Source organism: Silurus aristotelis (genome assembly GCF_946808225.1).
Source record: "Silurus aristotelis genome assembly, chromosome: 24".
Classification (NCBI taxonomy): Eukaryota; Metazoa; Chordata; class Actinopteri; order Siluriformes; family Siluridae; genus Silurus; species Silurus aristotelis.
Genome location: NC_139597.1, coordinates 16801475 through 16826574, shown reverse-complemented (window position 1 = coordinate 16826574; position 25100 = coordinate 16801475). Strand labels below are relative to the sequence as shown.

At 40.1% G+C, this 25100-nt stretch overlaps 1 protein-coding gene across 1 annotated transcript; it reads right to left on the bottom strand.

Moving 5' to 3' along the window:
- Nucleotides 1-2676: 2676 nt before the first annotated feature.
- nampt1 (nicotinamide phosphoribosyltransferase 1) lies at nucleotides 2677-18755 on the bottom strand. Its single transcript, XM_083528570.1, has 12 exons — nucleotides 18412-18755; nucleotides 15335-15491; nucleotides 12497-12600; nucleotides 11769-11897; nucleotides 9209-9367; nucleotides 8982-9118; nucleotides 8079-8304; nucleotides 7848-7967; nucleotides 7617-7757; nucleotides 6982-7116; nucleotides 4082-5872; nucleotides 2677-3088 (listed from the first exon to the last, which is right to left on the bottom strand). Exons 1-11 carry the CDS (start codon nucleotides 18463-18465, stop codon nucleotides 5759-5761), a joined length of 1476 nt encoding a protein of 491 aa, XP_083384696.1. The 5' UTR covers nucleotides 18466-18755; the 3' UTR covers nucleotides 2677-3088; nucleotides 4082-5758.
- Nucleotides 18756-25100: the final 6345 nt, after the last annotated feature.

Below are 25100 nucleotides of genomic sequence, written 5' to 3'. Positions count from 1 at the left end.
CAGAAGTCCAACATCTTAGCCAAGATCAACAGCGGACACAGGTGGTATACTGATGGCACTTGTAGCCAAAATCATAGGATATTCTGCATGGATATTGGAATGAATCCCATTAAAAAAGCACAAAAAAAAAAAAAAAATATCAAGCTCAGGGGCAGAGAGGTGTAGTTCAGACAGACAGACAGACAGACAGACAGACAGACAGACAGACAGACAGGTGATAGATAGATAGATAGATAGATAGATAGATAGATAGATAGATAGATAGATAGATAGATAGATAGATAGATAGATAGATAGATAGATAGATAGATAGATAGATAGAGTAAAAAACGTATAAAAGTTATACACAGTGTATATTCAAATGATGTATAGATGTGAGGATAATCTAGGAATTTATACAATTAATTATATACAGGATAACTGAATGGAATGATTAAAAGAATAATGCTATTATATACAGAATATTTGTCAAATGATATTGTTGGAATAGATATAGATGTAGATTTATTTATTGTTAGAGACTTAAAGCACTTTTGTACGTCACTCTGGACAAGGGCTTCTGCTAAATGCTGCAAATGTAAATGTAAACAGTCACTCATCACTTTATCCCAATATGTTACACACACTTTTGCTGCTGCATATTGTACAAAAGTCCTAAAGTAACTTCATCTTATGTGATGCACAATACTGCTGCATTCTCACACTTTATGTACATTACTGGTCTGTTATATACTCTGTATATTCTGGAATCTGTATTGTCTGTATGATCTGTATTGTGTTTTGTAGTCTTGTCTATAAGCTAAATGCAGTGTTGTTATTTATGTCTGTACTTTTAAGAGTCACCAACAGCTGGAACCAAATTCCTTGAGTGTGTCAACACATTTAACCTGATTCTGATACTGATTCTGATTAGTGGCATGTATTCAGGCAGGGAACTGAGAGGTATCGCTAAGAAGAGAGCAGTACAGGAGTGACAGTGGGCAGATGAGTGAGCTCAATTCAGTGGAGCTCTGAAGAGGTCTAAAAATGTAACTGTAAAGAAATAGAAGAAAGGAGATGATAAGAGTCCACTGTCAGCTTTAGGGGAACAGGCTCATGGTTTGTTGTGTATTTGTTGTGTAAGAAGGAAGTTAACTTTGCTTGAATCGCAACTGTATTTTTCACTCACCATCACGTTAATGGCACATCTTCTCATTTTATGTGGTTATCCAGTCAGGTATCCATCTTGTCAAATCAGCACAATATATAAACAATGCCCATACAGATCAAGAGCTTCAGGTAGTGTTCATATTCATCATATCATACAAATTGGGAAATGGTCATTTCTGTGACCTAACATGGTTATTTTTGAGGCATGTACTGTCTAAGTATTTCAGCAAATGCTGAATATTACGTATTGTATCCTTCCTGGCAACTTGAATCAGTCTGGCCCTTTTCCTCTTTTATCAACATGGTATTTCCTCCCACAGAACTGTCACTCACAGTTTTTAGGTTTTTTTTGCACCATTCTGCATGTGGAAACTGCTGTGTGTGACAATCGCAGATCAGCAGTTTCTGAAAAATTCACACCAGACCATCTGGCACCAAGAGTCATGTTGCAGTCACACTTTTTCTACATTCTCTTAACTTGTAGCTGTATGATTTTATGCATTGCATTGTAACATATGATTGGCTGATTAGATAATTGCACTGTTCCTGCCCCTTTTCGCGGATCGTTCCACTTCTTCCAGGCCTGCCTCTGGATAGTGTTCTCTTCGATTGGACTCTGTGCAGCCGGGGGACGGTTTCTCATCTACGCCTTGGGTGGTTCCATGAAATTCCGTAAGAACAGGTGCTTTAAGGATGAATTTGGACTGTAGTTAATGTCACCAGTCTGCTACATTGACTCAGGACTACATTTCGCTTTTGATCATCATCACTGCACCCCGCAACATCGTATATCTGTAATAAATGAAGTCTGGTTCCGCTCAAAGTTTCTTCCTTATGCCGTCTCGGGGAGTTTTTCCTTCACCACAGTCAATACCGGCTTGTTCATCAGGAACAAACTTACACTTATAAAGAACATATTTATTTTTAATCACCACATTATCTGTGTAAAGCTGCTTTGAGACAATGTTCATTATTAAAAGCGCAATACAAATAAAAATGAATTGAATTGGCCTGGTCTTATGAAAAACGTTTTCTATTTTTGAGCCCAGAGAAGGCATGAGATGCACTATGGGAAGATGGTACATGCCACCTACCCAAACATTGTTGCAGACCAAATTACACTTCTTAATGGCAACAATGATCCCTAACTGCAGTGAGTCATTCATGCAGGATTATGCTTCCTGTACATCCACATTGCGAAAATTGTTCAGGAATGATTTGGGAAAAACAACAAAAAAGTTTCAGCCACCAAATTCCCTGGATCTCAATCCGATCAAGCATCTATTGGATTAGCCTGATCCATGAAGAAACAGCACTTAACAACAAACCTTCAGAGGTCTTTTGGGGTCCAGGTTTTGAAAGCTTAGAGCTGTGTTGGTGGCAGAACTACACATTATTTAGATGGTTTTATCATTATGGATTCATGACTCTGTTAGAGGTTCTTGTAATTTTAAAAAGGGGCACCCAAATAAAATTCCCACCCCTGAATATACTGTCTCTCACCTTTCAAAAAAAAAAACTACAACCAACATAATATTGCTTTTTATTTTCAACTCTCAATTGTACAGTCGTTCTCTTTCCTAAAATGTTATGATACGGTACTGCTTGACTGAATACGAGGGATCAAAGAAGCTGTATATATCAGTTATCGTTTGCATTCACATGTAATTTTTTTTCCATGAAATAAAGAAACAATGAAAAAAACACCAGGGCAAAGAGAGAGGGTGCGATTTTAATATGCATACAGTTTTATAACTGCCAGTTTAGTTAAAAATATTCAAGGAGGTTCAATGAAAAAAAGGACAACCAACATATACAGAAATCTATCAGGTAAATTAAAATGAGCAGGCATCATCAACTAAACCTAGAGCCGCTAAACTGACCGTTCACTAACCCCGCCCGCTTACTAACCACCGCCCAGCCACAACCCCCCCAAACTCTCACTCACCCCGCCCGCTTACTAACCACCGCCCAGCCACAACCCCCCCAAACCCTCACTCACCCCGCCCGCTTACTAACCACCGCCCAGCCACAACCCCCCCAAACCCTCACTCACCCCGCCCGCTTACTAACCACCGCCCAGCCACAACCCCCCCAAACCCTCACTCACCCCGCCCGCTTACTAACCACCGCCCAGCCACAACCCCCCCAAACCCTCACTCACCCCGCCCGCTTACTAACCACCGCCCAGCCACAACCCCCCCAAACCCTCACTCACCCCGCCCGCTTACTAACCACCGCCCAGCCACAACCCCCCCAAACCCTCACTCACCCCGCCCGCTTACTAACCACCGCCCAGCCACAACCCCCCCAAACCCTCACTCACCCCGCCCGCTTACTAACCACGGGCCAGCCACAACCCCCCCAAACCCTCACTCACCCCGCCCGCTTACTAACCACCGCCCAGCCACAACCCCCCCCAAACCCTCACTCACCCCGCCCGCTTACTAACCACGGCCCAGCCACAACCCCCCCAAACCCTCACTCACCCCGCCCGCTTACTAACCACCGCCCAGCCACAACCCCCCCCAAACCCTCACTCACCCCGCCCGCTTACTAACCACCGCCCAGCCACAACCCCCCCCAAACCCTCACTCACCCCGCCCGCTTACTAACCACCGCCCAGCCACAACCCCCCCAAACCCTCACTCACCCCGCCCGCTTACTAACCACCGCCCAGCCACAAGCCCCCCAAACCCTCACTCACCCTGACCGCTTACTAACCACCGCCCAGCCACAACCCCCCAATCCCTCACTCACCCCACCACCCCCCCCCAATTCCTCACTCACCCCCGCCCGCCTACTAATCACCGCCCAGCCACAACCCCTCAATCCCTCACTCCCCTCGCCTATCCACACCCCCCAATTCCTCACTCACCCCGCCCGCTTACTAACCACCGCCCAGCCACAACCCCCCCAGTCCCTCATTCACCCTGTCCAGCCACCCCCCCAATCCCTCACTCATCCCGCACGCTTAACCACCGCCCAGCCACACCCCCCCAATCCCTCACTCACCCCACCCACCTACTAACCCCCGCTCACATCCATCCCCAATCCTTTATTTAATGAGTAAAACTACTTCTTAACCCCCCCCCAGCAACAACCCCATCAATCCCTCACTCACCCCGCTATTTTATTAATCCCTACCCAGCCACACCCCCCCAGTTCCTCACTTACCCCACCTGCTTACTAACTCCCTCCCAACAACATCCTCCCCAATCACTCCATCCATTTACTAACCCCAACCACCCACTAACTCACCCTCTCACTCACCCAGCCTCTACTTTAATGCCGAGTAAGCACACTCCGCCAAAACCTAAACTAAATGGATATTTGCCTGGTATAAAATGGGAGAATTCAACAAAAATAAGAATGATATACTTCTATCTCCTCTAAGCAACCAGCTCTCTTTAAATAAACCACCATTATATACAAGAGAGAAGGCATTTTGGCCACATCATATCATATATGGATATTTACGGTGAGATTTGTGGCAATATTTTACTTCTGTCATAAAAAATAATGATTATGGAGTTTAAATGAACAGTTAATATACAAAATACTGAAGCCAAGCTGTTCTAAAATGATTTTCATTAAATAATAAAACCAACATTTTTTTTTTGTTCTCTACATCATAGAAAACAGAGGCAAGTGACATTTGTACTTGTACAAAAAAAGGTGTTTTTTTTTTTTTTAATCCCCCCATTACGAGACACAGCTACTTTGCAATGTTTACACTAGAGAAGGTTTCTACAACATGGTTTAACATCTAGCAGTATATTTGGATAGTTTCCTCTGAAGAAGGAAAATGAACCTAAGATGAACAAGGCCAGAAAAGAAAAAGAAAACATACTGAAAAAGTGCATTCCTTCAAATTAGCCGCCTCGATTGCATAAAGAAATAGAATTAAAAATAAAGGACCCGGTCCATATACATGGTGTTTACATTCAGTACATTTTCACAACTCTTTCTTTCAATCTGTCAACCAAGGACACGAAAAGAAATCTACATCTTTTTTTGGGGGGGGATCCAGTCTCCCACAAACGTCTAAGCAAATAGCAAAGGCTGGTCAACCATTTGGTCATATAGAATTAAGTTACATTACCTCATTAAAACAATTACATCGGACGTTTCCCAACTCCACCACTGCGTCTCTACTGACATGAGCAGCTTACGGTTTCCCGGCTCCAAACACACCTGGTATTAATCCCTCGATGTGTTGGCTCAAGTGTTTTGAAAGCAGAGAGCTGTGATTGCTCACACATGGAGCTGAGAACCGGACCGTTCAAATCTCGTCTGTCATTAATTTATGAAATTTATTCATTTTTACCCAAATCGAAAAAAAGACAATGAAGCTTTAAAATCTACAAACTAAAAAAAAAACAGCTGCATACACAAAAAACACAGGAAACAGAAAGAGATCATCCTCTGCATTTTCTTTCTTTCTTTCTTCCTTACTTTTTTCTTTTATTCTCTATCGGTTACACTCATTTTTTTCAGTGCTGGGATTTTTTTTTCTTAAATAGCTCCAACCGTGCGGAGTTTAAAAAAAGTATGTTTAAAACGAGGGAGGGGAAGAAGGAGTGTGTGTTTGGGACGCTTTGGCCTTTCACTGAAGGAGCTCCTCGACTTCACTCTGCTTGAGCATGGCATTGTCTCTGACCTCGTCAAAGGTGTACGTCTTTACTATCTTCCCATTTTGGAAGACTGTGTGCAGTAGATCCTGCAAAATAAAAAAAAAAGACATACCAGGACATTTAAGATTTTACTCTTCCAACACAGGCACCAGCTTCACTTTAAACATTTCAATAATTGAGAAGATTTCAGAAGCTTCTGGATCAGAGGCGGAGTCTGTTAAAACCTTTATGGTTTTTGGGATTAAAAAAACTGGATAAAAGGCAAAAACACATGACAGCGAATGACAGGTGAAAGGTCTTTGGAAGATCATATGTAAGATGGAGAACAGGAGAAAAGATGTGATCAGACTGCCTTGTTTTGGAGCAGGAAATGTTGGAGACATTGTGTGTGAACGGAACCATCATGGCAACCATTCCATACTTCAACACCATGCAATTCCGTCTGGACTGCGGCTCATTGGAACAGACTTCATCATACAAGATAATGACCTGAAGCGCACGTCCAGGCTCTGTATGCGTTATTTAGAGAGCAAAGAGTCGTCTGGAATGTTATCCATCATGGAATGGCCGGCCCAGTCCTCCTACTGAACTGGTCTGGGATTAACTGGATAGAAATCTCTAATTAGAGAGGCACAACAAAGTATTTCAGCTAAATGTTTGGAGAAACACGTCCAGGTCTGTGAAGCTGAACTTATATGGGAGGATTTTCCAATGGAAATAAAAAGGAAAATCTATACATTTATAGATTTGTTTGGAAAAAGTAGATCATCAGACCGTCACATGACTGAGTTCAGTGTTTCCACACTTCTTACAAACACTGTTTTCACCACCACATAAAGGAAGTGTTTTCTTCCTCTTACCATATTTTTTACTTATTTTCCCAAAATAAACTTTTTCAACTGTTTAGAATAATGTATGTATTTATGTATCCTTACAGAAAACGATACCAGAGCATCTGTTTATTATAAACCTTTCCGCTTGTGGCAAAGTTCTGTTTATGAGCTCTTGATGTATAAGAATATAAACATTTAAGATCATTTTTATTCACTTTTTGCTCTCCGAGCTTCACTGTAGGAAATAATGTAAATCACCTTCTGATGTGAGAGTTTAACAGCACTGTGGATTACGGCCAAACGATCCAATATTAAAAACAATAAAAATGTAATTATAGGGTGGAAATAAAGAACAAATGTACCTCTCCATACTCCTCCAGTTCACCCTTTCCTTCTTCCAGGGTCACAAAATCTCCACTCTGTGTCATGTGCAGAGACAGACGACCCTTCTTCGATCTCTTGTTGGGGTCTGCTACAGGGTCTTTGAAGACATTTACCTGCACAAACAAAAAGGATTTTAGATGCTGCCATCTTCTCTGGTACAAAGCTTTTTAAAATGGACTGAGACCAAGTGGAAAAACTCTTCTGTGGACAGACGAATCAAAGAAACCATGGACATTGTGACCTCCGGACTAAAGAGGAGAGGGACCATTTGGCTTCTCATCAACACTTTAAATGCCTGCATTTCTGATGGTATGGGGGTGCATAAATTCCTTACAGCTGTCGAAAAGCACCTTAATCTGATCAACTACTAATATAATCTCCAGTTCACTGACTCTCTACAGTTGAATGAAAAAGAGATTAGAAGTGATTTTTGTGCAACACAGTCTAAATGTCAAGTGCTATATTAGAGTAGGATATCAGATGAACATGAAGTCCTTTTAAATCAAATAAAATAAGCATAAAAAATTGGCATAAAAGCCATCTTCTCAAAACAGAAATAAAGCATTATTAAAGAATAGTAGAATAATGTGTTTGTGGATACTGAAAATCTCACCCCCAATCCGTTTGTCACCACGTAGCTGCACTTGAAGGAGCAGTTAAGAAGATCTCGTGTTAGTTTCTGCAGAAGCGCACCTCCTGATCCAAATGCGATGTTTTCGATGCTCCACCGATGCTCCTTCATCCCCTCCACTATCTACAGCACAATAAAAAAAAACATGATCATCAGCTCAACTCAACGCTGCTGGCATTCAGCATGTAGAAACCTGGAAAAAAGTGTCAATACCTCCTGCAGAGTATTAATGTCCACACCATCACCCTGAATAACCCGAATGTAGGGAGGAAGCACCATGTAGCCCTTAGAGTTCTCAACACTAGGAAATTTCTTGCCTAAAATCTCCAAGACCTATGAAATAGTAAAAATAATTATATTAATAGCTCTTTAATATATTTTATATGTTCTACTGATTGATATATGCAAAAAGTTTCATCCTGGTTCATTCCATTACTTCATTACCTTTAGTACAGTGTCTAGAGGGTTCCCCGAGTCGGGACGCACAACCAGAGGTGCATCTGCGCTTCGTTTCTCCACCAACTCCCTGAGGTCCTCACCCCAAATCTTCTCACAGGCGTTGTAGATGTCATAGCTGTCACTGACTATGGACACGGGCACCGAGGGGAACTGCTTCACAATGTGCTCAAAGGCATCTTTCTCGTGGTCTTTCCCCCATGCCGTGATTGTGCTTTGGGAAAGTGGAAACAAGTACAAATTTGTTGAATTCAATACTATTAAACATTTTTTTCAATAAATCGAACATGACTTCTATTTAAAGCCAATTTCTTATGATTTATGACAACCACAAGGGGGCAGCACAGTCCACAATGTTGTGTAGCCAATGACTGCTCTGTAGCTTATCCACAATGCATTACAGATTGAATGCAAGCAGCACTAATGATCCGAAATGCAAAAAGCACTTTTGTCATCAGCATAGAAAGATTACAGGAAATGTAGTGCAAAGGGGGAAATATATTAGAGAGGTGGTTAAGGCATTGGACTTTCAGAAGGTCACAAGTTCAAATCCCAGCACCACCAAGCTGCCACTAATGGGTCCTAGCAAGGCTCTTAAACCGCAACAAGTTGTAAGTCACTATGGATAAATACCATAAAGGTAAATGTGGCCCAGAGGACATGGAAAAGAAATTACACAGTGTAAAGATATAGCCAGGGTCTGATCATCCTGTACAGTATTAGCACACACACACACACACACACACACACACACACACATACACACATACACACACACATACACACACACACACATACACACATAGGCCAATGAAAAGACATGCTATAAAGTCCACAACGTCCAAAACATTACTGAGTGTTTCCATCAGACTGAGGAATATCAATGCATACCTGTGTTCTGCAGCTGGGACAGAATATCCAGAAACTGGGTCTTTGGTGCCGTAATACTTTTTAACAACTACAATCCCGGCCACTGTGTCTGTTCCTTTGAAGTTGACCAAGTGTGCTGAGGCACCGATCCCTGCAGTCTGCAACCAGAGCCAAGGATGAACTGCATTAGAGTTTGTCATTTAAAAGTAAACCATTGGAATGTTGTCGCAGCGTGTGATGATACCCACCTCTTGTGATGAAACTCCTCTGTAGCCAAAGTCATGCAGTTTGTAGTCCAGGCGATCCAACGTTCCTGAAGTTTCCATGAGATGCTTGGCCAGGATTTTCTTCTGCTCACGGGAGTTTGTTGCAACCGTGATGGGATACCAGATCTGCACCAGGATGGTCTATAGAAAAAAACATTAATATTAATAACTAATAATATATTTAATTATTTTCTCTTTATATTAGGTGATTTCTTCTATTTTTTTCCAATTAAGTAGAATTGACGTTTTAAGACGACTGTATTTTTATCTTAAAAACGAGGGGCCACAATTTATTTATTTTTTAATCAAAATCAGATACTTTGTCATTGCACCAAAGGCAGAATAATTAAGAGACGATATTGTCCGACCACATGACGGCGCGCCTGAATAACTTCTCACGTGTGATGGAATGTGACGTAGAAACAGCGTCCAACATCATGGAGACGGACAGCTGTTTACGTCAGGACGACCTCGTGCCATAAAGAAAGGTTTTAATGTTTCCTCTGTGTTTTGGAAAAGGCTCGGATTTGAAAGGTTTAATGTTGAACAAACTTCTGTCAAGTGCAAAATATGTCCGATGCAGCCGGTGGTGGAAGCATCACTATTGTATTTCAGCGGCTGAATAGAAAGACGGCAAGCTGAATAGAAAGAACGCTCAATGTTAAAATGACTGTTATTAATACTACTGGTTTGAAATTGCTTGATTGTTTTTTGGGGGACTGGAATGTTTAAATTGGTTAAATAGTTTATTTTCTTACTTATTGCTCAGAAATATTTAACGCTTAATTCAAATGGCACAATATTCGTTTTCAGATTTAATTCAAATCTTCTGCAGATATTTAACTACACCATGCTGACACTTTATTTATGGCATGCCCACTAAAAATACAACGTTCCTCCACCAGATGGTTTTCAACACTAATAAAGAAAACTTCAGTCACGTTGTTGTTACGTTTAAAGTTGACTAGTTACAGAAAAAAAAATTCTGTAGAACCACAAAAAAAGATTTTTTGTTTTCATAACGCCAGGCCCTAATTATAATAAAACTGACAGCGAGGCAAATATAAGTCACTTGTTATAGGAAGTTGTTTGGCCCAATGAGCCCAGAGGTGCATTTTCTCTCAGATGTTCAGCTGTTAAGCTCCTAATTCCCCATTTAGTTAAATTCACACAAAACTCACACAAGCAATTATACAGAAACCAGTGTTTTGTTCTGAACCAGACTGAACCATCACTTGGCATCCAATCCCATTTCCATTGTAGTCTGTGGTCCTGAACAGTCTGAAACAATCAGTCAATTTTATCTCATCTACTCATCCCATCTTTTTTTCATTTTCCCAGTTCTTAATATGCTCATTTGCTCATCAAGTTCTTCTCCAGCGATACTGACAAACACTCTGAAGAAGCGATAATGTGAGTCATGTAGCAGGAGATTAGGCAGGCCTGGTGGAGGATAACTGCACATGGCCAAGGCGGTCACATGCCTGTAAAACCAGCAGCTACAATGTGCAGTCATGTGTCACACATCAGTTATTACCATTCCTTCTCTCGGCGTCTGGGAAGTGATGCACTTCTACAGAAGCCGACATCAGTAATTACTGCTTTAAACCCTTCACATTCTCACACAAAGTGGAAAAGAAGATACTGAAATACAAAGTAGAGCCAACATTCCCATAACATGAAGAGTAGATAAGTGGCGTATGGCTTGGAGACGACACCGTCTGGAAGCCAAGGGCATTTTTCCAAGGCTTCTGAATTTACACACTACACAATCAGGCATAGATGTACAACAACATGGTACAAATAAACAAGAACAAGGAAAGTGTATAAATAAAACAAACCTGTATAAAACCAAAAAAAACAAAACAAATTATATAGTTATTGCTTATTTATGTTTTTCAGAGAAGTAATGCGCATGCACCCGACTGATGTATGGCATCATCATGGCATCATGACTCAGCATCTCATACTAGTGTAGACCATTAAATCTGTGTCCTGTGTCCTGAACATCTCCAAACATCAGTTTGGGAAGTGAAAATTACAGTGAATACTTTTTCATATTGCTGCATTGAATAAACCTGCTGCTGAAATGCAGTGAACAGCTGAAGGTGTACAGAACGGTATTTCCAAATATTGAAGCATTTTATAAGCAAATGAAGTAATTAAGAATATTGATGCCTTGCTAGTTTACACACACTGTACTCTGTAGCCTAGTCGCTAATGCTGAAACTAAACTAGTGCTAATTTCCATACAGCAGTATAATGTGTAATTTGGTATGTTAAAAAAAAAAGAAACGCCAGCCAAATAAATCCGAGAAAACTGTTATTATAAAAAATATTGTTGCTATCAGCTGTGATAGAAACTCAAGGACAAGCAGTCAGATATTTTTCTTAAACTGCAAGCACAAGGACTCACGCGGGCGTGGAGAGAAGAGCGTAGCCCACATTCGCAGAGTTTCAATTTTCTTGAGGGATTAGTTTTTCTAATATAAAGATTTATCCGATTTGAGCATGAGTCCGACATCATCATCATAATACTGACCTCTACCCAATTGGTGAGCCAGTAGCATTCAGGATCTGTGTTTTCCACAGTAAAGAGGACATTTCCCCGTGGAATCACGCTTCCCTCTGGCACAGCCTTGATCTCGATGGGGAGATGACCATCATACTTCTAAAGTAAAAAAAATTACCTACGTTATATAAACATGATGGAGATCATTTTTTTCCTATGATATAAAAGACTTACAGTATAAGTACATTAGAAACACAAGCAGTTTGTTTTTCACTGAGATCGTGACGTTCACAGCACCTGTGATTAATGCACTTCAGTTATCAACCTCAATACATCAGACTTGTGTACCTACGCTTTGAACCTCGCGGCTTAAACAATGAAGCGGCTAATTAATGGATTATTCCTGGGTTTTTCCCAGTTTCACAAGTCGTATTCACACAAGTGTATTCAGGCTTATATTTAGGTGCACTTAATAGTCTGGAAATTACAGTAAATTGTTCATACAAGCACTTAACAAAAATATATATATATATACGGTTTTAATGGAAATCTCAAGAATGTGTGTAAATTTACACCTTAATTTTTTTGATTAGCTTTAAATCATTTTTGCGTACATATACATATACATACATATATATATATATATATATATATTTTTTTTTTCCATTTATTTTATATTTATAGCTTTTAGCAGGCACCTAAAAATACCTCTAAACAAATGGAAACACTGCAGTGTCTGAGAAGGCTGAAGCTCTTACCTCAAGTATGTAGTTCCAGCCTTTCTCATTGAACACGTCGTCTTGAAAGTGTTCTCGATACACCTCCCTCGCCTCCCGGATCTTCTCAGGGGTGATGACCTTCCCTGTGAGCCATGAACAGAGTGTTAGAGAAGATGATATCGGGTTTGTTTTACTACATTACAGCATCCATGAATGAATGCAGGACAAGTTCTCATGTGGGAACCTTTTAAGACTATGGCAAGAACTCGGCAGTCATTTGACAATGAATAAAAATAAAACTTTACCCGGTGTGATTGAATAGTCATTCAGTGTTCAATACAACCAGCTTACAGCAATAAAAACACATACATCCTCTCCAAATCCTCCCTCCTGCCTGGTTTTAGTAACTAATCCTTAACCCTGGAGACAAATTCATTAAAGATATTTCATTACATCGACACGCTATTACTACATGATGGTTCTACATTACCATGACCTTTATTACAGGTATTGCCTTGTGGCTTTGAATTCACTAAACAATGTTCCACTAAAACAGTGAGATTCAGACCAGTGATGTCATAGACATCCAATCTGCCTAGTAACAAGTCTAGATCATGCTTGTATGTGGTATTTCATTGATTTATAGAATCCGAATAGAATAAAACATTTGTTTATGCAAATAGAATGCTCCATTGATAGTCTGGAGCAAATTTGATTTTGACTTGATCAGAGGCTGTGGGCTAAAATGAAAGTTGCCATGGTCACTGATGATTTCATTATATTTAGAATTGAATAAACAGAAACCATGGCATTGTAACCTGTTAAACTAAAAAAGTTCTATTTTTGATGTTCTCTCGTTAAGTGACATTTTTTCTTTTCTTTCTCATCTCATACAATATATGGCAATAGTGGTCCAAATCAAATGTCACTAAAGGCCACCTTATTTTGAGCATCTCTGGTCCTGAGATATTCGGAGACCTGAAAATGATCGTCACCTGAATCGTATATTATATATATAATAAATACAGTATATATTATATTTATATAGCCCACGTCGGGTGTTTGCGCTCGGCACACGCGTCCCCTACATGATTCAGGTAGCGCTACTGTTGCCAGATGTGTATCACACACGAGCGAACAGGATACGACCCGATTCACTCCATCACGCGTGCTTAAACTCATCACATGTGGAAGGAAATTTCCATTCACTTACAAAAGGAAGACTAGAGATGCCCAGACTAAGGCTAAAGGTGACATGTGGTGGCATCTGATGTGGGCCACAATGCCATATATGTGAAGAGAAAAAAAAAAAGTTGCCACTGATATCAATCTTAATTTCTAATTTAACATTTAACTTTTTTTTTTTTTTTTTATTTAACTGCAAAAAAAAAAAAATCTAATAATATTGAATGAATATATGTGAAATGGTATTTGCCAAATTTTGAAAAACCTTTGAAAAATAAGGAGCATTTTAATGTCTCACAAAAGGAGGTCACTGATATGAAATATGGCTGTACTGCTTATATCTTGAACATCTGTATTAGGCATTAAACTCTATTGTATGATTCATGGGACTGTTTCTGTTTTTATTGTTCTATAACTAAAAAACATTGAAGATAAAACTGCTTTAGTTCAGCAGAACAGAATTTCTGTTTATTCAATTCTAAAGATAATAAAATCATCAGTGATGGGAACCATGGCAACTTTCACTTCAATATAATACACTTTGGGTAAAATGTTACATTTATTTTCAGCCCACAGTCTTCAATCAAATCTGATTTTCGGCTCTTCGTAGTAGAAGATTTTGCTCCAGACTATCAATGGAGTGTTTCCATTTACACACACACACACACACACACACACACACACACACACACACACACACACACACACACACAAAATAGGAGATCAGGCCGAGTCTGAAAGGGAATACGAAGCAAATAAAAAGCAACAAGAAAATCACTATGTATGCAAACCAAAAAACAGAATGCAGATAAGGTAATGCTGATAAGATGATCTCTGTTGAGTTTCAGACTGGGAAAATGTTTGTTGTTAAAGTCCCACAGACTTTTGAATCTCTTCCTGAGTCTTTACAATTTGAAATATGAATTAATTGTGATTTCTTTGATCCAGATTGATTTATCAATGGGATATTGTCTTAAAGCAGCAGAAAGACAGAGAATGTGTGTGTGTGTGTGTGTGTGTGTGTGTGTGTGTGTGTGTGTGTGTGTGTGTGTGTGTGTAGCACTGTCTAGTATTCTATTGGCTCCTAAAAAGCAGTCTGATTAGAAGAAGCCTAATTTGTTACAAAGAGGAATATTTATAGGAAACAGTGTTTGATTGATCAGGTTTACATGCTTATTCTCTTTCATGCATTACAATTAGTATTTTATAATACGGTAAATGCCCAAATGTTTCCAATTAGTATCATTAAACATAAATAAATGAGACAAATGTGTAAAAATGATAATAATAATAATAATAATACTGTTACACTAAAATTCTATATATGTGTTATACAATAAAATATATAAAAACACCTAAACCTGACTACACCTTCACTTTGCCAAGTATGCTTTCACACACCGACTGACAGGTTGGGGATCGAGTTGTTGGAAAGCCATGTGCCGTAGAGAAACAGACAGATGAATAATTCATTGCGTTTGTAATCAAACACTTGCTAACAAAACGACCGTGAAGCACGTGTACCACGGGGCACAATCAGACTCTAAAACTGTATAATTTCAGACTTATGTACAGTCGAAAATGTCTGAATAAAGCCTTATAATGGGACTTTCCAGGATACTGCACATATACAGACACAGATTTTGGATCATAGACGGCTAATACAGAGGCACCTGAAAACACCACAGATACCTTTTAAATATTTGTGAAGGATGTACTGCAATCCATAGAAGACTGTTTTATCATATTTAACCTTCCGAGTCTTGGTAGGTTCCGTCTTCTTCTCACGGCACTCGAAGTACGAGTACACTTTACTAGTGTTCGGTGGGTACTGTTTATAATGTGTGACCTGGAAGAGACAAAAACAATGAAGAGTCACAACCGGCTTTGAAAGTGCGACAAGTTAAGGTACAGAAAATGAAAAGGAATACTCAGACACAAACAATTAATGCATTATAGACCTGTTGGTGTCAAAAATTGGCAGTGTTGTGACCCAAGCGTGATTCAGGGCCAGTAATATGTGGTTACAGGTATGAAAAGGAAATACCTAGTTAGCTTGTAGTCAAAACAACACTTTGATATATCATAACAAATCATGACTATCATAACATACTGATAGTTTTTCAGGGTTGCGTTATACAGTACGAGCACAGCCTCTAGTGGCGAATCTCAGCTGCTTATTCGAGGTTTCTTTTTTAATTCATTCTGGATGTTTTTCCCTTTTTTTTCAGTTTTTATTAAAATAATTAACATATTTAATTAATGTTTTATATTCAGTATCCAATTTAAAAACTATCGGTTGTTTAATCGGTTTCCCCCAGATTTGGACCCTCCACACAGATATACCCTGAGCCCTAGAGCTAGAGGACAGCAACACTGCCCTCTTCCCCACTTTCTGCCTTTAGTATTTATTCTACACCCTAAATATGGTGTCAAATAAACACTCCCAATATGTACATACACACACAAACAAAAACATGCACACATACACTGTGCCGTTATGTCCTGCACTACACCAAATCCTGACAGACTACCAGAGGTCTGATGTGCACCCTGAAAGCGTGCTAAAGCCCAGCTGTCAAGTCAAACCCTGGTGCAGTTCCCCTGAGTGAATCATTGACCTTTACTTTAAGGTCAGCACTCAATGGCCAGAGCGCTGCAGAAGGGTTACTCTGTCACAGGCTTCCAGCTTTCATTCTGGCATCTCAGATACATTTTATCTCCGACTGCTCACTTGGCTGGCGCTCGTTCTCGCTCTCTCTCACTCAGGAGAGCTGAACAGCTGTGGCCAGGCTGGGCATGCGCAACAAAAGAAGGAGGGGAAGCACATGATCTCCATTCGGAGGACACGGCATTGGCAAAGAAACGTGCACACACTACATATGTGTGTTTCTGAAAGCACGATTGCGTGTGCATTCTAAAAAGGTGCTTCAAGGTCATGATTGAATCTACGGCCTCTTGAGTTTTTAATCATTTCGGACCACATGGATTATCTGTTTATGAATGTTTAATAGATGTTCAATGCATAAGACATCATTTAAACGCAGCTATTTGACCAAAAGCGTGTGTCACTCCAAGCGATCCCATTGAAAAAAAGGGCCACCTCACGCTGACTGACTGCACAGCAACACAGACATGTTGCGGTGATGCTGACCAACACGGACATAAGAGCAGCTGAGTGCCAAATGGAAGTGTAAACATAAGCGCATAACGTCTGCACTAATACCTGTAATAACTGGTAACTACATATCCCATATGTACACAACCAGTCTTACTTAGAAGCTAACCCCCCCGGTCTTTTTCTCTTTCACATATTTATTTGCACATGGTACCAATACATACACACACCCAAGCATGTACTTACAGTCCATTTCAATAAGAACACACAGTATTTATTTAATACTTCCTTCATTTACACTGAAAGAACCTTACTGAACAAAAGCAGAGTTTCGAGCCTGTATGGATCTTTTCCAAACTTGTGACACCAGGAAAAGGCCCCATTCAATGATGTGATGAAAATCTGGCAAAAAAATTGCAAAACTCTTTACGGTTTTTCTGTAAAAAACCTCCCAAAAGGTGCATTTATTCATTTGTATTGAACTACTCAGTCTAAATGTCTATGCATGCTGGGTTCCTGTTAGTGTTCAATGTCATTGGAATGATTTTAAAAAAAGGATACGCTCTTCCGCAGTATACAGAAGCTCTCAAACATGCAAGCGCTTACTGGTATGAGTTCCCCCTCTAATGTTACATCTTCTTCCCACATGACTCAATCTGTAAATAAACCCCTCGAACACCTTCAAACCTACTGTCTGCAGATCTGTATATATATATATATATATATAAATAACACATGTATAATACATATATAACACACACCTCAGCATGATTTCATCATTCACATCAATCCTGTACCAATGATCAATTGATTGTTCAAAGGTTGAGCTGAAACAGCACTGATTCTGGTCATCATGGAGTGACCTTTCACACCGTGTGTGTGTGTGTGTGTGTGTGTGTGTGTGTGTGTGTGTGTGTGTGTGTGTGTGTCATTGAGAATCTGACCTACAGCTCTGTCTCACAGTAGGTTTCCTCAGGTTTCATATCCATCAGCTATGAAAATGAGCTGCATGAGGCGCGAAAACAGTATCCCTCATCATCATCATCATCATCATCATCACCACCCTCATCATCTTCATCACCCTCACCATCAGCATCACCCTCATCATCCTCACCAGCTTCAGAAAACGAGTTTGGCTTATTAACATACGCATGACAAACAAACAAAGGCTGTACAGTAGCTTTCACTTTCCAGAGAGATCAGGAGCTTTCAGTTTTGGTTGCTTGAGCGGACGCGATAAAGCAAGGACATGTCAAGTCATCCTCCATCCACCAGGAGATCGCTGCGATTAAACATCTACAGCCATGATGGCTTTCAAACCTGGAGTTCGGAGCCAGGCTCCTCAACCTTCTCCACCTGCCAGTCTGGATAAGAGTGCTGGAGAAAGAGGGAGGAGAGCTTCCTGGTTCTAACATGAGCTACAAATTTGTACATCCTACCTGCCATTTCCTCCTGCCGATCCGGCCTACACACACACACACACACACACACACACACACACACACACACACACACACACACACACCGCCTGATGGCCTCGACAATACGAAAGCACCTTTCCCGGTTTCATCACTCAGCATCCCGCGCCTTCACAAGGCCAAGCCGCGGATCCTGGACCCGAGAGCGAGATCATCTATTACCGGCTGCTTACCTTGTACGAATCGGTCGCTAACAATATATTGAAATTAGAATCCCTGGTTTCCATCTTTCCCTCTTGTCTGGAGGTAAATCTGTGCTCCCGTTGTTCTCGACGCTCTCCGCTGTGTGGTGAACTCACAACCGAGCACGTAGTTAAATAGGGCGGTGCGGGTGGGCGGGGCTTACACCGAGACTGGTGCGCCGACAGTGACGTCAAATAAGTGACGCATGTGACGTCTCACGACTAAAATGGAGAACGTGCTGCATGTCGAGATTCAGTGCTTCTGACATGAAGGTGTCTCAGGAGTCACAGGACTCGCTTTGGGTCACTGTAGCAGTGTTCATTAGATAATTTCCGGGATGTTCCTGCTACAGAGGAGCGAAACTCCCAAAATAATGCAGTGATGTAGTGATAGGGGTGTGTTACTGAACAATATGGCAGCAATCCAGCATCTTACACTCAAGTGAATGATCTGCAAAAAGGGGTTTGATTTATTAACAATGGCTTATTCACTGAAATAAAGTGAGCATGCCCAGGGATCATTACTCAGTAACTCAAGTTGTGATGTCCTCTACATCTGCCTCCTTCAAACCTGAGGTGGTGGGTTGACAAGAAAATGTTTAAAACATTTTACATTTACATTTGCGGCATTTAGCAGACGCCCTTATCCAGACCGACGTACAAAAGTGCTTTAAATCTCTAGTAATGAATAAATCTACACTGGTATGCAAGATTACAAACTTAATATAAATATTACTCGAATTCTACAAACTTGGAAAGTGCTAATTTAGGTATTTCAGGAAGAGGTAGGTCTTCAGTCGTCGCTTAAAACCTGAGAAACACACACACACAAACACACACACACACACACACTCAACCCTGGTCGTGGAGAACTTTTCCCTGCTCCCAACAAACTAAATGAATCAACTGATTAACAGTCCTTCCTCAGTTTTTGGTAGAAGGCCGAAAATTTGTGGACACCTGATCATCAAAGCAATATGTGTTTATTGAATGTTTTATTCCAGATTGATTCTCCATTTCCTGCTATAATAAACTTTAGTCTACTGCAAAGGCTTTTCACTAGACTATGGAGCATGACCTTTGATTTGTAATCATTCAGACACAAGAGCATTAGTGAGGTCTTGTCATGTCAGATGAGTAGGTTTGGAGTGAAATCGTTGTTCCACTTCATCCCAAAGGTGTTAAGTGGGGTTATTTAAGGCAGGTCAGTAGGCAGCTCTGCTGTGTGTAATTAGCAGGAGTATGACCCTGCCCATGCTAATAGTGACACTAGAGAGAAAAAAGTAATATTTAGGCTTTAATCATAGATGTGCCTTAAGGACATGTAAATGATATGGACAAAAGTATGTGGACATCCCATTCTAAAAATTTACTTTCACTTTTGCTGTTACATTAAGCTCCACTCTTCTAAGAAGGTTTTTTAACTAGAGTTTAAAATAGGCTGTGGGAGATTCATGATCATTCAGTCACAAGAGCATAAGAAATTATGCAAAGTTCTAGGAAGATGCAAAGTTAATGTTCCAGTTTACCCCAGAGGTGTTCATTGTTTTGGGCAATACCCTTGGCTTGTACAGAGGCATTGACCTGCTGGAAGATGTGGGTCTCATAGTTCCAGTTAAGGGAACTAAACCTTCCTTAAACCTGAGCCACAGCAGGTCCAGAAGTCAGGGCTTATAGAGGGCTTATAGAAATACTCATGGCCAGGGTCGTGTAGATCTAAAGCTTATCTAAGGAAAATGCAGTGAGGTGTGTAAACACCCTGGATGAGACATCAATTCGTCACAGGTGCACCAAGAATACTCACATACATACCTAAAAGTCATTTCAACAAGGAAGAAACCAGATGGACAAATTTAATTTATGAGGTAAAAATAGGACTAAAAAAATGGCACCAGTTTGTCCATAAACATTTAAAAGAAAATAACATTGCTTCAATAACCCAAATATCTATTTAATCATGCAATCTACCAGTGTAACACAACTCAATCTTATGGTGAAGAACCTGCAGTATGAAGGATGGAGGACTGGTGCAGCTGTTACTGTGGAATGTGCTGGACAGACTAGATACTTAAAATCATAACTTTTTCCACAGAATTTCACAGAATCCAAACTTTAAAAGACAAACTGATTAAAATGCAAAATTATACCTCAGATTTAATATTATCTAGAATTTTTGTATATTGAGTAAGGAAGAGTTGACCGATAACTAGGCAATGAAGCCAGTAATGAATACTGTCTGATCAGCCCTAGTACTTTAGCACAAATAAACAATGAAGCCTGTAAGAAAGACTTATTCATTTTCAGTTCAGTACTTTTCCAATTAATGCTTTTACAAATACATCAACCACACCTGAATACAATGGTAACTTTAATACACCTCACCTCAAATGTGTAGTTAATATACCATTGCACCCTCATATCTGATTGTGAAAGCTTTTTTTTTTGTATTATCCTAATAATAAAGCAATTAGTTACATAATAGAAGCACTATTAACAAATTCTTCTTCTTTTGACTGTACCCGTTAGGGGTCACCACAGTGGATCATCCATCTCCATACCCCTCTGTCCTCTACATCTGCCTCTTTCAAACCAACTACCTGCATGTCTTTCATCACCATCATCCATAAACCTCCTCCTGCCTGGCAGCTCCATCCTCAGCATTCTCCTACCGATATACCCCATGTCTCTCCTCCTCACATGTCCAAACTATCTTATTTGGGCCTCTCTCATTTTGTCTCCAAAATGTCCATGCACGGCCCCTCTAATAAACTCATTTCTAATCCTGTCCATCATCGTTATTCCCAACAAAAATCTCAATTTCAGCTCTGCTACCTCCAGCTCCACCTCCTTTTTTTTACTCAATGCCACTTTCTAATCCATACAACATTGCAAGTCTCACCACAGTCCTATAAACTTTCCCTTTCACTCTTGCAGATCACAAATCACTCCTGTCACTCTTCTCCACCCACTCCACCCTGCCTGCACTGTTTTTTTCACTTCTCTAACACACTCTCTATTACTTTGCACTGTTGACCCCAGGTACTTAAACTCCTCCACCTTCTTCACCTCTTCTACCTGCAACTGCACCACTCCACTGCCCTCCCTCTCATTCACACACATGTACTCTGTCTTACTCCTACTGACTTTCATTCCCCTTCTCTCCGGCGCATACCTCCACCCCTCCAGGCTCTTCTCCACCTGCTCCCTACTCTCACCACAAATCACAAAATCATCCGCAAACATTGTAGTCCACAGAGACTCCCATCTGACCTGGTCTGTCAACCTGTCCATCACCACTGCAAACAGGAAAGACTCAAAATGAAACCCATCCTCGTCTGGGTGGCACAGGTGTCCATTCATTGTGGTCCCATTGTGGAGTTGTGCAGTAATATGTGCATAAATGTGGAACTATTCATGCAACCTGTGGTCCTAAACCATTGTAGTAGACGGTTGATATTAATTACAGTCCAAAACAATCCTCAAAGTTCTTGAGTTGCTCAGTGGTTTTATGGATCTTTAGGCTGTAGGTGTGAAACCAGCCCCATCAGCACAGTGGTCTCAATTGAGAAGGACTCCATCCAGAGGCATGACCTCAGGATGAAGCAGGCAGATCCGAAGAGAAGAAAGGACAGCAACACTGGTCACTGGAGCCTCATGGACATGTTTACTCGATAGAGAGAGAGAGAGAGAGAGAGAGAGAGAGAGAGAGAGAGAGAGAGAGAGAGAGAGAAGAGGGGTGACAGGAATAAAGATTCAGGGGCATGTCTAAAGGGGGGGGGGGGGTTGTGGGGGCGCTGATCTCTCTCATCTGGCTTTGCTGAAACATACTACAAACTGTGTATCATTAGCATAGCAATGGAAGCTAATATCATGTTTACGCATAATATCACCAGAGGCAGCATATATAAAGAGAAAAGCAGTGGGCCCAAGACAGATCCTTGCTGAACACCAAAATTTACCTCAGAGAGTGTGGAGAACTCACCATTTACATCAACGAACTGATAGCTGATAGCTTTCTTCTCTACAACATCCGAAGGATTTAACCATTTCTGTCCACACAGGCTGCCCGGGTGCTTGTTCAGTCTCTTTTCATTTCGAGACTGGACTACTACAACTCTCTGCTGGCAGGTCTTCCCCTGAACGCTATCCATCCACTGCAAATGATCCAAAACGCAGCTGCACGGCTTGTGTTCAATCAGCCCAAGTTCCCCCACACCACCCCACTTGCCTACAAGGCCAAAAATGGACCAGCGCCATCTTACCTCAGTGACCTCATCACATCTCGCACTGCACCACGCTGTCTAAAATCCTCCAGCACTGCTCGACTGGTACCACCTTCTCTCAGGGGAAGAGGTAAGTATTCTTCAAGGCTCTTCTCTGTTCTGGCACCAAGGTGGTGGAATGAACTTCCCCTAGATGTATGTACAGCAGAGTCCCTGACTATCTTGAAGCGACGACTGAAGACCTACCTCTTCCTGAAACACTTAAATTAGTTTGTAGAATTGAAGGTTTATATTTATATTAAGTTTGTAATCTTGCGTACCAGTGTAGATGTATTCATTACTAGAGACTCAAAGCACTTTTGTACGTCGCTCTGGATAAGGGCGTCTGCTAAATGCCGCAAATGTAAATGGTAATGTAAATCGCGATCAGTCAAATTAGACCTGAGCCAGAGAGAGAGCTGTTCCCTTTATTCCAACAACATTCTCAAGTCAAGCAGGGAAAAGATTATAATCAGTGGTGTCAAAAGCTGCTCAACAGCACAAGTAAGGAGACAAAACCCTGATTAGAAGGCAATAGCAGGTCATTTACCACTTAAATCCTGTGTGATACATTTAATAAATGTTATTTCTATTATATTATATTATATTATATTATATTATATTATATTATATTATATTATATTATATTATATTATATTATATTATATTGTATTATATTATATTATATTATATTATATTATATTATATTATATTATATTGTATTATATTATATTATATTATATTGTATTATATTATATTATATTATATTATATTATATTATATTATATTATAGTACTGTTGTAGTCTAATTAAATACATTTCTCTTTTAAACAAGGAACCAAATTTTTAAATGATCCAAACCAATTTCTTGACATTTTTCAACATTAAATTGCATTATTCTATTGGCAAGTAATGTTTCTTCTTTCTAGACATGAATGCATAAGTTAGCAAAATGATCTGCTACTACAACAAGATTGTTTCAAGGTTGTAATGATTAAAAATGTGCACAAGAAGGTTTAATTCATTGAACAAGCAAAAAGCCTCAAACCAAGAACATGAAATGGAAAATAATAATGTTGCAGAAAATTAAAAATTCCTGAAACAAAATAGAAATTAATGTTCTTTTTTTTTGGATAAATATTTTGCATCTGTTCTGAACATGAACCTTGTCTAGCGCCACCCATACTATAATTGTTTATATGCTGTTTTGCACACTTACTTTACTTAATTGCTGCTGTATTAGAGTAGTGTATAATGTTCTGTGCACTAGGTTACACACAACTTATAGAACAACTTACCTTATAGCAGGGTTGCCCAATACATCGATCGCGATCTACTGTTCGATCGCTAAGGTAGTGTGGGTAGATCGCATGTCATTAAAAAATAGATATTTATTTATGCATTTTTATAGCAGGTAGATCTTTTTTACTTAGTCATTTTATAAGTAGCTCACATGCTGAAAAATGTGTGCACCCCTGCCTTATAGTTTTTAGCTCTGTGTTATGTTATGTAGCTTTATGTTGTGTGATGAAGCTCTATGTTGCGTGATGTAGATCTATGTTGTATGATTTTGCTCTATGTTGTGTGATGAAGCTCTATGTTGTGTGATGAAGCTCTATGTTGTGTGATGTAGCTCTATGTTGTGTGATATAGCTCTATGTTGTGTGGTGTAGCTCTATGTTGTGTGGTGTAGCTCTATGTTGTGTGATGTAGCTCTATGTTGTGTGATGAAGCTCTATGTTCTGTGATGTAGTTTTATGTTGTGTGATGAAGCTCTATGTTCTGTGATATAGCTCTATGTTGTGTGATGTAGCGCTATGTTGTGTGATGAAGCTCTATGTTGTGTGATGTAGCTCTATGTTGTGTGATGTAGCTCTATGTTTTGTGATGAAGCTCTATGTTGTGTGATGTAGCTCTATGTTGTGTGATGAACCTTTATGTTGTGTGATGTAGCTCTATGTTGTGTGATGAAGCTCTATGTTGTGTGATGTAGCTCTATGTTGTGTGATGAAGCTTTATGTTGTGTGATGTAGCTTTATGTTGTGTGATGAAGCTCTATGTTGTGTGATGTAGCTCTATGATGTGTGATGAAACTCTGTGTTGTCTGATATAGCTCTATGTTGTGTGATGTAGCTCTATGTTGTGTGATGTAGCTCTATGTTGTGTGATGAAGCTCTATGTTGTGTGGTGAAGCTCTATGTTGTGTGATGTAGCTCTATGATGTGTGATGTAGCTCTATGTTGTGTGATGTAGCTCTATGTTGTGTGATGTAGCTCTATGTTGTATGATGTAGCTCTATGTTGTGTGATGTAGCTCTATGTTGTGTGATGTAGCTCTATGTTGTGTGATGAAGCTCTATGTTGTGTGATGTAGCTCTATGTTGTATGATGTAGCTCTATGTTGTGTGATGTAGCTCTA